Source organism: Hyperoodon ampullatus, assembly GCF_949752795.1.
Source record: "Hyperoodon ampullatus genome assembly, chromosome: 4".
NCBI lineage: Eukaryota > Metazoa > Chordata > Mammalia > Artiodactyla > Ziphiidae > Hyperoodon > Hyperoodon ampullatus.
The window spans coordinates 44,713,077-44,726,068 of NC_136917.1; the positions used below are offsets into that span (position 1 = coordinate 44,713,077).

The 12,992-nt window shown below is 40.5% G+C and overlaps 1 protein-coding gene across 3 annotated transcripts in view; it reads left to right on the top strand.

Moving 5' to 3' along the window:
• Positions 1 to 12,992, top strand: part of FAM114A2 (family with sequence similarity 114 member A2) — a gene marked incomplete at its 5' end in the record, with an annotated part of 34,800 nt that overhangs the window by 1,982 nt on the left and 19,826 nt on the right. For all 3 annotated transcript variants that reach the window (XM_079702781.1, XM_079702782.1, XM_079702783.1), the window contains 5 exons: positions 2,243 to 2,334; positions 3,728 to 3,862; positions 4,584 to 4,742; positions 5,572 to 5,695; positions 9,689 to 9,768. In XM_079702781.1, coding sequence (XP_079558907.1) covers positions 2,243 to 2,334; positions 3,728 to 3,862; positions 4,584 to 4,742; positions 5,572 to 5,695; positions 9,689 to 9,768 — 590 coding nt within the window. The remainder of the gene's footprint in view (positions 1 to 2,242; positions 2,335 to 3,727; positions 3,863 to 4,583; positions 4,743 to 5,571; positions 5,696 to 9,688; positions 9,769 to 12,992) is intronic.

Consider the following 12,992-nt stretch of genomic DNA (forward strand, 5'->3'; position numbering starts at 1 on the left):
GTCCCTGACTGTCATCTCTGTCATTCGAATCTGTTTCTATTGACCTTTTTTTTTTCTTGCTTAGAGATAACATTTTCATTTCATTGATTGGATGCTGGACATTAGAAATGTTACCTGCTGAGTGGATTTTGTAGTCCTTTAAAGGGTGTGAGTTTTGTTTGGAAGGCAGTTAAGATATTTGTAGCTTAGATTGACCTTTTGGTCTCGATTTTAAACTTCTTGAGGGTGATTTCTAGAGTAGCCGTTATTGTTAAGTGCTAGTTTAGCTCAACTACTAAGTCTCTGACCCTTCTGAGGTCTCTACCTAATTTCCAGGTGTTTAACTAGGTCTCTCTACTTGATTGGTTGGAAGTCAAACGTCTCTCAGCCTAGCATGAGCTATGGGCATTGTTTAGTTTACAGCTCCATGGCAGTTCTTTGCCCAGTATCGCGGAGTTTTCCAGTGCAGGAACAGCTTAGTATTCAGCCAAAGACTCAAGGGCACTCCTGCGTAGATAGTTGGAACTCTTTACCTTTGTATCTCCCTCCTCTCCAGTACAGGCATACCTTGGAGATATTGTAGATTCAGTTTCAGACCACTGCAATAAAGTGAATATCGCAAAAAACGAGTCTCACAAATTCTTTTTTGGGTTTTCCAGTGCATATAAAAATTTATACTATATTGTAGGCTATTAAGTGTGCAGTAGCATTATGTCAAAAAGAATAATGTACATACCTTAATTAAAAAATATCTCATTGCTGGGGCTTCCCTGGTGGTGCAGTGGTTGAGAGTCCGCCTGCCGATGCAGGGGACACGGGTTCGTGCCCTGGTCCGGGAGGATCCCACATGCCGCGGAGCGGCTGGGCCCGTGAGCCATGGCCGCTGGGCCTGCGCATCTGGAGCCTGTGCTCGGCAACAGGAGAGGCCACAGCAGTGAGAGGCCCGCGTACGGCAAAAAAAAAAACAAAACAAACAACTCATTGCTGAAAAATACTAACCATTATCTGACAGCGGAGGGTTGCACAAACCTTCACCTTGTAAAAAAAAAAAAAAAAAAAGCAATATCTGCAGAGCACAGTAAAGTGCAATAGAATGAGGTATGCTTGTACTCTGACCTGCAAATTCCAGGTGCTTCAGCTTTCCTAGATTCCAGTCTCTGTCTCTTCTACTTAATAAGACTGCCATGCTCTGCTAGGGTTTCCCCTCCCTGTGCTGTTGTCTGGAAAGCAAGCCAATCATAGAGTTCTCAACATTTGTTTCTCTTCTTTCCTGAACCATAGTACAGTACGGTCTGTAGTCCAATGTCTGGAGATAATTGTTTCTTATATTTTGTCCAGTTTTCTAGATGCTATGGTAGAAGGGCAAGTCTGATACCAGATATTCCATCATAGTTGGAAGCAGAAGTCCTCCCTACAATAGATTGTTTGTTGATCTCCTGTAAGAGATTTTAGTATTAATAAAATAGAACAGATTTTTAAAAAATCTTTGTAATGCATGTCTGAATCCTGTGAAGAAGCATAATTTTCCGGGATAAAGTTTAAAGTAGACCGGATTTTTAAAAAGTAACATTTATTGAGTTATAATTTACATAAAGTTCACTCTTTCTAGATACAATCATCCCTTGATATCCATGGGGGGATTGGTTCCCGGAGCCCCCCATGGGTACCAGAATCCTCAGATGCTCAAGTTCTTTATATAACATGAGTATTCACGGGTTCAGCATCCATAGAACAGAGGGCCAACTGTATATAGTTTTACATATTTTAACAAACTTACCACCCTGTTTATGCTATGTAATCACAGTCCCTTGTGATTATACAGATATAGAATATTTCTTATATGTGTATAGACAAGACTCGAGAATATTTTCATTCCTCCGCCCCCCAAAAAAAATCCCCTCATGCCCCTTTGTTGTCACTCCCCTCCACCTATTCTTAGCTCTTGGCAACCACTGATCTGTTTTCTGACCCTGTGGTTTTACCTGTGCAGAAGATCATATGATTGGAATCACACAGTATATAGTCTGTTATATATGTCAGTAGGTTGTTCAAAAGACTGGATTTTGTTTTTGAAATGAAAATGAAAAACTGCCTTAACTTTTATTTTAAAATAGGCAAATGGTTTAAAATAATAAAACAAAAAGTACTAAGGCCTTGTGTGTTGGAAATAAGGTCTAATTTTTAAAAATTCATATAGATGCTAATAAAGCAAAACTATTTATGGACTGTCTCTTCATATTTACACATCCCTTCCCCACTATAGGAGAGACAAATGCCAAAGAGAATGAAAACTCCTCTCCAATGAGTGGGCCATTTGGGGTATTCTCTACCATCTCTACTGCTGTTCAGAGCACAGTGAGTAAAAATTGCAAGGTGGCCTGCTTCCTTCCATGATTATAATGGGTTTTTGTCTCTTTCTCTTTCTTTCCCTTGAAAAGTCACGGGGACTGATTCCTCTTATGGGAGTTCAAATTGCTGAAGATCATTCACTTTGATCTTAGGGTGGGTAGAGTGAGAGCTAACTTGAAAACTTAAAAGAAGTAAAAGAAGGAGCAGGAAATGAAGAGTAATAGAGAGGCAATGTACATAATATTTTATGGACTAAGAATTCTTAGTTTGGTGGCCCTAGAAAAACATCTCTGCTTTACAAAAATATTTTTGTCAGGGCTTCCCTGGTGGCGCAGTGGTTGAGAGTCCGCCTGCCGATGCAGGGGACGCGGGTTCGTGCCCCGGTCCGGGAAGATCCCACATGCCGTGGAGCAGCTGGGCCCGTGGGCCATGGCCGCTGAGCCTGCGCATCCGGAGCCTGTGCTCCGCAGTGGGAGAGGCCACAGCAGTGAGAGGCCCGCGTACCGCAAAAAAAAAAAAAAAAATTTTGTCATAATTATATCTTTTAGGCAAAGGGAAAATGAGATGTTTATGATAAATACTTAATAAAACTAAAGATGATTAGAAACATTTTTGAAAGGATTATATAGGAAGCGTAATATCTTTCCTACATGAGGATAGATAGCTAGTACTTTTTAATTTTAACTTTTTATTGAAGTATAATCTGTATACAGACAAGTGAAATCGTAAGTGTTCAGTTTTAATTTTCACGACATGAACACATTCAGACTAAGAAACAGCAGGGTGTGGTATATCAGATGTTTCCCCTGTGCCGTCTCCCAGTCTTCTGTGCCTCCCCCTCTTGCCATCTAAGATAACCACAATCCAGTCTTCTGCCGTCATAGATTAATTTTCCCTGCTATATGAACAGAATCATACAGAATGTACTCTAGTGTATCTAGTTTCTTTCACTCATCATTACGTTTGTATAATTTATTCACGGTATAGTTTGTGTGGCGTATTCCATTTTCTTTGTTATATTCATCGAGTGACTGTGTAACATTTACTCATTCCAGAGTTGGTAAGTATTGGGGTAGTTTCCAGCTTTTAGGTTTTATAATAGTACTGCTATGAGTGTTCTTGTATGTCTTTTGATGAACCTCTACACATTTTTTGAGTATTTAACCGTGCGTGGAGTTGCTGGGTCATAGGATATTCACATGTTCAGCTATAGTAGATACTGACAAATAATATTCCAAAGTGGTTATACTGCTTTACATTCCCACAAGCACTGTATGATCATTTTAGTTGCTCCTTGTTCTAGCCAGTGGTTGCTATTGTTAGCCACTATTTTATGAAATGAAAACATGCAGGTGTCTTTTCTCAGTATTATTGTAATGAGGTTGCATGTGTCTCCTAGGGAAAGAGTGTTATCAGTGGGGGTTTGGATGCCTTAGAATTCATTGGGAAAAAGACAATGGATGTAATAGCAGAAGGGGATCCTGGATTTAAAAGAACCAAGGGTCTGATGAACCGGACTTCCACACTGTCTCAGGTACTGTTTGCATTCCTGTCTGTATTTTGATCTGTATTTTTGCCTTTGGTAATTTGGGACCTTGTTATTATTTCCTTTTGAGGACTTTTCAGTGTTTTTTGTTTTGTTTTGTTTTGTTTTGTTTTGTTTTTGGTAAGGAGATGCACAGCTCTAATGCTTAGAAAAATGCCCAGTTCTTTTTTTATTCCTCCTCTTTCCTTTCTGCAGGAAACTCTTGTCAGTGCAGTATAAGATGCCAAGCCCTTTCAGGGTTGTTATTAGATTAATGGTAAAACCACAGTCAGAGAAACACCTGGTTCCTGGGGTGTTATTTACCCTGTCTAGGAGCAAATTATGTGATCATATTTTCCCTGCAGCTCCTGAGCCTATCCGATTTGAATCACAATTCCAAGAATGAAAGGGCAGTGTTACCCATCTCAGTTTGCTTCCCTCGACTTTCAAAACTCACCCTTGGGGCTTCCCTGGTGGCGCAGTGGTTGGGAGTCCACCTGCCGATGCAGGGGACATGGGTTCGTGCTCCTGTCTGGGAAGATCCCACATGCCGCAGAGCGGCTGGGCCCATGGGCCATGGCCACTGGACCTGCGCGTCTGGAGCCTGTGCTCCGCAACGGGAGAGGCCACAGCAGTGAGAGGCCCGCATACCGCAAAACAACAACAACAACAAAAAAACTCACCCTTAAGCTCTTGTTACTTGTTGCAGTGTAATGCCTCGATCTTTCAGGTTTTACGAGAGGCCAAGGAGAAAGAAGAGCTATGGAACGCCAATGAGGTTACCATGGAAACGGACAAGAAAACTCATTATGGGCTACTCTTTGATGAATTTCAAGGCCTTTCACATCTAGAAGCTCTGGAGATGCTCTCCCGAGAAAGTGAAATAAAGGTAATTCCAAACCAAAAATTTCAACTGGAGTGTCTTTAAGCAGAAGCACACTGCATAGTTTCTTTTCCTTTTGTGCAGTTGGAGGATGAAATGTATGTCAGGTAGAGGCTTGAGACTCTCTGAAAATACTATACCAAAATTAACAAAAAAACTAATTTTTGAACTAATTGCTAGAAATAGAATGAACCAAGTGTTGTTTCTGTAAATGTAAACAAAAATGGACAGATTGGGCTTCCCTGGTGGCGCAGTGGTTGGGAGTCTGCCTGCCGATGCAGGGGACACAGGTTCGTGCCCCGGTCCGGGAAGATCCCACATGCCGCGGAGCGGCTGGGCCCATGAGCCATGGCCACTGAGCCTGCGCGTCCAGAGCCTGTGCTCTGCAATGGGAGAGACCACAACAGTGAGAGGCCCACGTACCGCGCAAAAAAAAAAAAAAAGGAAAGATTACCAAAGAGGTCTTAATAGCACATCTATTATTTTTCCTTGATCTTGTTCTTTTTTTTTCTTTTTATAAGTTTCTTTGGCTTAAGCTGCCAATTTGGATACAGTTACCTGTTAGCATTTAATTGATTCAAGACTATTTCATTTCCTCCTAATTTCTAAGCTGTTGTTAAGCACTAATAATTTCCAGACATTTCTGGCTTATATTATTTTTGGAAGCACAATTCTCCGTACCTTTCTGTGATGACCTGCCTCTTGCGTTAAGGTTCTTGAGGTAGAGCTTGTGAACTCATAGTTTTAATTTTAATATGATCCATAGCCTCTTCTCCATTTGAGAATGTTTTTCTTTTTCTCTCATACTCCCACTTACTATTTTATATCAATTCAGGTGAAATCTATTCTTAATTCTCTAAGTGGAGAAGAATTAGAGACTCTAAAATTTGAATTGGAGCAACTCAAAGAAGCATTTTCCCTAGCAGAGTTCTGTGAGGAAGAGGAGGAAGAGAAGAAAGGTAATATGGAAATCCAGCATCTGAGTGGGAGGGATGTAGTGTGTTTATATGCAGTGATTGTCCTTGAAATAAATCTCTCCAATTACATTAACTCTTTTTTAAAAATTGAAGTGTAGTTGATTCACAGTATTGTGTTAGTTTCAGGTGTATAGCAAAGTAATTCAATTATATACATATATTTTTCAGATTGTTTTCCATTATAGGTTATTACAAGATATTGAATATAATTCCCTGTGCTATACAGTAATTGCTTACCTGTTTTATGTATAGTAGTTTGTATCTGTTAATCCCATACTCCTAATTTATCCCCCCTTCCCCTTTCCCTTTTGGTAACTGTAAGTTTTCTGTGTCTGTGAGTCTGTTTCTGTTTTGTATATATATTCATTTGTACTATTCTTTTTAAGATTCCACATAAAAGTGATATCATACAGTATTTGTGTTTGTCTCTCTGACTTCACTTAGTATGATAATCTCTAGGTCCATCCATGTTGGTGCAAATGGCAATATTTCATTCTTTTTATGGCTGAGTAGTAGTCCCTTCTGTGTATATATACCACATCTTCTTAAACCAATTGTCTGGTTATGTAATATCTTGCTAGATGGTATCTTACTCTGTGTAAAAGAGTCCTGATATGAAATGGTCCTTGAATATGAGTTTTTAAAGCTGTCTTGAGGTATTGAGAAGGCAATAAGCATGGTGGATAAAAGGATGGGTTTTGGAGTTAGACCTGGGTTCTAAATCAAGATCTGCCATTTATTAAGCCATGCAACTTTGTGAAATTACTTAACCCTGAGTGTCTGGTTCCTCAACTGTAAGTAGAGGTAGCTAATTCCTCTCAGTTTGTTATAAGGACTAAAAGAAATATTATGTTTAATGTGTGGCTCATAGTAAACACTCAACAATGGTGGCTATTATTTTCATTATTAGGATGGCATAAGTAAATAAATAAAGATCTGCATTTCCGAAGTCTCACTTAGCAGGAAACCCATAAATTAATTTTGATTTGCTTAAGTTGCTCCATTGTTCTTAACTAAGCCCTGGTGTGACAATCCCTGGTTATTTATGAATTTAATTAAGGTTATTTGTACATAGTGCCATTAACAGGATTTGTTTAATTTAGTCTGACATCTGGCTTCACATAGTGATCAGAAATCCTGATCTTTAAATACCATTCAGAGGACTCTAAGGGAATTTCTAAACAGATGGATTTGTGTCTATAGTATTTTTATTCCCTGTTTGCCTGAGATCAGGATTCTGCAAAGATAGCACTGGAGTGCTGCATGCCACCCTTCCCAATGGCCCTCCGCAGTGATTTTGGTTGAGAATGCAGCACTGACCTTGGTATTTAATTACATGTCAATGAAGTTTTTTTTAAAAAAAGTGGTAGCAGAGGGGAGAGAAAACCACAGAACCTAGTTCTGGCGATGTTGATCATCTTCAGTTTCTATCAGCATCCTTAGCCCTTGTCCCTCTATCTTATATACTCAATGCCTTCACTTTTTTAGGAGACTTCCTGCTTGAGGTGCCAGCCTCTCTCCTGAGTCCCTCCAAAGCACTAACCGTGTCTCCCTTCCATCCTTACATGCTTTATTCTAATGCAACAACTGCTTTTTATGCTCAAGTCTGTGGGGAGTACACGACAAGGATCTCCATTTTTTCCCCCTGTATTTTATTTTACCTTATTATTTTTTAAAATATTAATTTGTTTTATTTTTTAGATTCCACATATAAGTGATAACATAGTTTTTGTCTTTCTCTATCTGACTTCTCTAAGCATAATACCCTCCAGGTCTATACATGTTGCAAATGCAAACATTTTTTGATTATCCCTTAGCAGTAAAAGGTTTTTGAGCACTTAGACCCAATATGTGTATATTTGAATGTGTATAAATTATTCACATATACTACCATAGTAATTTATTATTTACATTCTAAAGTACATCCTAAAAAAGTACTTCTTGAAGAATGAGATAAATGACTACAAGTAAAAGTTGCATTTTTTTCCTCCTGCACTCTGTTTTTTTGTGAACCCTTTGAGGTGCTTGCATCCCACTTGGATTCAGATCCATCCCTTGTCTCACATAATTTAGAGCTTAGCTGGGAAAGCAAAATGCCTTCCTGAGAGTCAGGTTTTTAGTAGAATATGATTTAGGAGTTGTTTACATGAGTTATATAGGTCACAGTTGTATCATTTAGTGAGATCAGCTTTTCCCAAACTATGTTATACCTGGGATCACTAAACCCTTTGAATTCTCTGCCTTGAATGCCAGGAGAGGACAGAAGAGCAGATGGAGAGAGAAGAACTGAGACAGATTTTTTTCCTAAGGATTCTGGGGAGAAAGCATGTATGAAGCAGTAGTAATTTGCCCTGGTAACCATGAACTGGTGACTAAGAAATATTCATATAGATTATAAGTGCTAAGAGATTTCTGTGTACAGGATTTCTCTCTGTAGTCTTTGGTGGAGAGAAAACTTGGGCTGGGCTTCAAAGAGGAGATTGGATAGGATTTAGATGAATAGAGAGGAAAAGAGCCATTTCCTGTCGTTTGTTTGGATGTGTTGATTGTTTTTTTTTTTTTTTTTTTGTTTGTTTTTTTTTTTTTTTTTTGCGTTACACGGGCTTCTCACTGCTGTGGCCTCTCCCATTGCGGAGCACAGGCTCCTGGATGCGCAGGCTCAGCGGCCATGGCGCACGGACCCAGCCGCTCCGCGGCATGTGGGATCTTCCCAGACCGGGGCACGAACCCGCATCCCCTGCATCGGCAGGCGGACTCTCAACCACTGCGCCACCAGGGAAGCCCGTGTTGATTGTTTTTGATCTTGACTCACCTGTTTGTTTTCATGTTTCTCAGGTATTAAGTATTCCATGTTCCACATCATTGCTCATCAAGCTTATTCCAACAGCTTCATTACTATCCTTCCAACATTCTGGAATCCTCTTCCTTTCTTATTATCTACCCTTATTCTTATCTGGATCCTGGAATATCGCCTCAGGCTTCCTGCCTCCCTTCAGTTTCTCTTTTTATTTCTTTCCCACCCAGGAGCTAAAGTGATCTTTCTAAAATTTTAATTGGACTTACCTGTCTCTGTATAAAACCATTCAGCAGGGCTTCCCTGGTGGCGCAGTGGTTGAGAGTCCGCCTGCCGATGCAGGGGACACGGGTTCATGCCCCGGTCTGGGAAGATCCCACATGCCGCGGAGCGGCTGGGCCCGTGAGGCATGGCCGCTGAGCCTGCGCGTCCGGAGCCTGTGCTCCGCAATGGGAGAGGCCACAACAGTGAGAGGCCCGCGTACAGCAAAAAAAAAAAAAAAAAAACCATTCAGCAGCTCCTCATTCTCTTAATAAAAGTTTGAATTCTTCACCATGGTTTATGATGCCCTTTATTACCTGGATCCTGCTTACTTTCCTACTTCATTCTACCCCTCTTCTCTTTCTTCCATTAGGACACTCCCAACTATGTTAAACTTCTTGCCACGCTTTCTTTCACCTCTGGATCTTTGTACTTGTTTTCTCTGCCTGAAGCTCTTCCATTCTTCTGGCTAACTTGTACTTGTTTTTTATGTCCCAGCTTAAATTCCATTTCTTTGGAAGCACATGCCTCTTACCCGCTTAGTACTCTGCTTTCATCACTTTTCCATTCATACTTCTAGGATGTAATACAAAGAGCATAGGCTGTGGACTGGGGGTGGGAAGCCCAAGGTTTGACTCCTAATTTGTTATGAGATTTGGGGATATAAATTAACCTCTTCAAGCCCTGGTTTCTTCATCTCTAAAATGGGATAATGATGCACTCTTTTTTAGAAGCCTATTGGAAGAATTCATCAGTAAAATATACATAAAAGGATTCTGTAAGCACTAAAGCACCTTGCTCATATAATTTGCTTCTGCTGTTGCTACTGCTACAGCTGCTTCTGTCATTCCTCTTCTCTCCCCCTGCAATGATCCTCACCAGTCTTTCTGCAGTGTTTTATGTGGGACTTGTTTTTCTAGGGGATGAAGACTTTACCAAAGAGATAACAGAGCTATTTTCCCAGCTGCATGTCTCCTCCAAATCGGAGAAACTTACTAGGGTAAGTTTTTCTTCTTGCTGATTTTCAATTTTTTACATATATATATTTAGTGGATAAAGAATGTAAGGTGGTAAATTCCTGGCAAGGATGTCACCAAAACCGAGGGTATATTCTGAGTCCCATACCTCCTGTCTCCCTCTTGGTCTCGCAGGTTAGTGTGCTAAGCTCACACTGCACCCCCTTACCCCCAGCCCCCCAACACATCTGCCATCCTCACCTGTTTCCATTTGGAATGCTTTGCTTGTCTGAAAGCTTAAATTAGGCCATAGCATTGGTCATTTAAAGTTGGCAGCACTCACCAGCCATCATGATACCAATGGGCTAGTTCTCTATAGAGGGCTCACTGTTCTCAGGGCTCTGAGTGATTCCGAGATGATGGGATGTGGCCCCTGCCTTTAGGTAGCTGGAGTTTGCCACTTCCCAGAGCCCAGTAACTCAGATAATGACCACTTAGCTTGTGGAAATGAGAGAGTCCATGGCCTGAGCCTTGGTCTTTGGTAGTGATGCCTGAGCTGTCTTCACACATCTGGAGCATAGAGGGACTTCAGTCAAAGCTCAGAGTGGGTCGGGAGATAACTGTTTCCAGGGTAATACCCGCCTAGCATATATGCTAGGTCTCTGGGTCTTGGGCTGCTTGCTGCCTCTTCACCCTCTTCTCGAGAAATATCTTAGGATAGGTTAGCAGCAGCACACATTGCTTCCTGGCCAGGGAGAGCTAATAGCCATTGTATAGTCATCACAGTCACCTCTTGCGTGCCCACGGTAAGGAATAGGATGCTTAAGGGAAGTTACCCTGCTCTCCCATGCCCACTAAAAACACTGCATTCTCCAAGAAAGCTTTTCAGAACCTTGCCTCAGCAGCTCCTCTCCCTTGTCTTGTTTGTAGCACTTTATGGCACTTTCTAGCTTGTGTCATAGTGTTTTTTGTTTTGGAAGTAATAGCAAACTTAGAAAAAAGTTGCAAGAAAAGTACAAACAACATTCATATAGCTTTTATGCACATACACCTATTAACATTTCACTGCATTTGCTTCATCATTTGTGCTTGCAAATGTGTTCTCTCTTTCCCTCTTCCTATCCCTTCCTCTCCACCTCCCCCATAGACACACACACGTTATTACTATTACTGGGACTTTTTTTTTTTGGCCATACCGTGCGGCATGCAGGATCTTTAGTTCCCCAACCAGGAGTAGAACCCATGCCCCCCCCACCCCAGCACTGGAAGTATGGTGTCTTAACCACTGGACCACCAGGGAAGTCCCTGGGACTACTTTTTTTTTTTTTTGGCGGTACGCGGGCCTCTCACTGTTGTGGCCTCTCCCGTTGCGGAGCACAGGCTCCGGACGCGCGGGCTCAGCGCCATGGCTCACGAGCGCAGCCGCTCTGCAGCATGTGGGATCTTCCCGGACCTGGGCACGAACCTGTGTCCCCTGCATCGGCAGGCGGACTCTCAACCACTGCGCCACCAGGGAAGCCCTGGGACTATTTTTTGAGAGTAAAATGTAAGCATTATAGCCCTGTACTCCTAAATATTTCAATATGTATCTCCTAAGAATATGGATATTCCCTTCTATAACCACACTAATTATCAACTGCAATAAATTTAACATTGATACCATAGTTTATTTAATCTGTTGTCCACATTCCAGTTTTGTCAATTGACCTGATAATGTCCTTCATATCCAATTTTTTCCTCTAATGTTGGAGCCAGTACATGATTGAGAATTGTATTTAGTTGTCACGTACTTTGTCTCTTTTAATCTGTATTTGCTTTGTTTTGTTTTGTTGTTTGTTTTAGTCTCTTTTAATCTGGACTAGTTCCTTAGCTTTTCTTTGTCTTTTATGATTTTGACATTTTTGAGAAATACAAGCCCCTCCCCCTTTATAAAGGTAGAGTAGTCCTCATTTGAGTGTTGTCTGATGTTTTCTCATGATTAAAATCAGGTTATACATTCTTGTAAGTGATATTGTATCCTGCACAGGGTATCATATCTAGAGGCACACGATGTCCATTTGTCCCTTATTGGTGATGTGTTGTCTGATTTCTCACTGTATAGTTATTATTTTGTTCCTGTGCTACTAATGAGCTTTCTGTGGGGAGACATTTTAAGACCATACAAATATCCTGCTCCTCATAATTTAGCATCCTAGATTTAGCAACTATTCATGATTCTTGCTGCACCAGTCTTTACTGTGATGGTTGCTGAATGATGATTTGTTTCAATCCCAGTACATGCTCCACATTTACCAGTGAGCTCTCGGCATTCTACTTAGAATTAAGAGCTCTCCCTTCTCCCCTTATCTCTTTATTATCTGTTTGTTATTGATATGGTCTCATGGGTTTCTATTTTTTCCCCCATTGGTTTGTAATTCATTACTGTCCTTAATTATTTTGCTGTTCAAATTGTCCTTCAAGCTGACTCCTGTGTGACATGCCCCCATTATTGTTTGAGTATTTCCTTATTTTCTGGCATAACGAAATCTTGTACCTTCCATATTTCTCTCCAGAATGAACCTTTTCTTCAAGGAGCCATGGTTCCTTTTTGATATTACAGGACAAAACCTGGATGCTAAGTGTACTCATTGCTTGGGGTATCTTTGCTTCTAGGCCCTGTTGGCCTAGTAAATGTATTCAAGTACACATATGTGCACCTGTGTGTGTGTGTGTGTCCATGTATATGCTCACATACATATTTTAGAGATCATGAGTTCACACTGATAACTCCAGTTTCAGTCCATTCTTACAGGTTCTTCCTTGCCTCTCCCCATTATACATTTGTATCTCTCTTTCATAGTAAGAACTCTGTCTCCCAACAACATTACTGCATTTCCTAATTTCCCCAGTCCTGTAATGCATCTGAAATGTTTTCCTTGCTTTGCCCATACTATTATAAAACAAAACTATAAAAAAATTTATGATTTATTTATTGTCTCCCATGTTAATTTAATTTCATCTTTGAATATATAGAGTATTAATATGTTTTCAAAAGTCAAAACTGTACAAAAAATATATTCAGAAGTGTCACTCCCTCTCAATTCCCACCCACTTCACTCTCCCCTCTCCTTTTAGATATTAAACTTTCTTGTTTTCCAGCATATCCTTCCTGTGTTTCTTTTTTAGATAGCAGATATATTTTAAAGACAAGCAGATATATTTTCTTATCTCCTTCTTATGTAAAAGTTAACATACTATTGATATATGTATTCTTTAGCACTTTATTCAC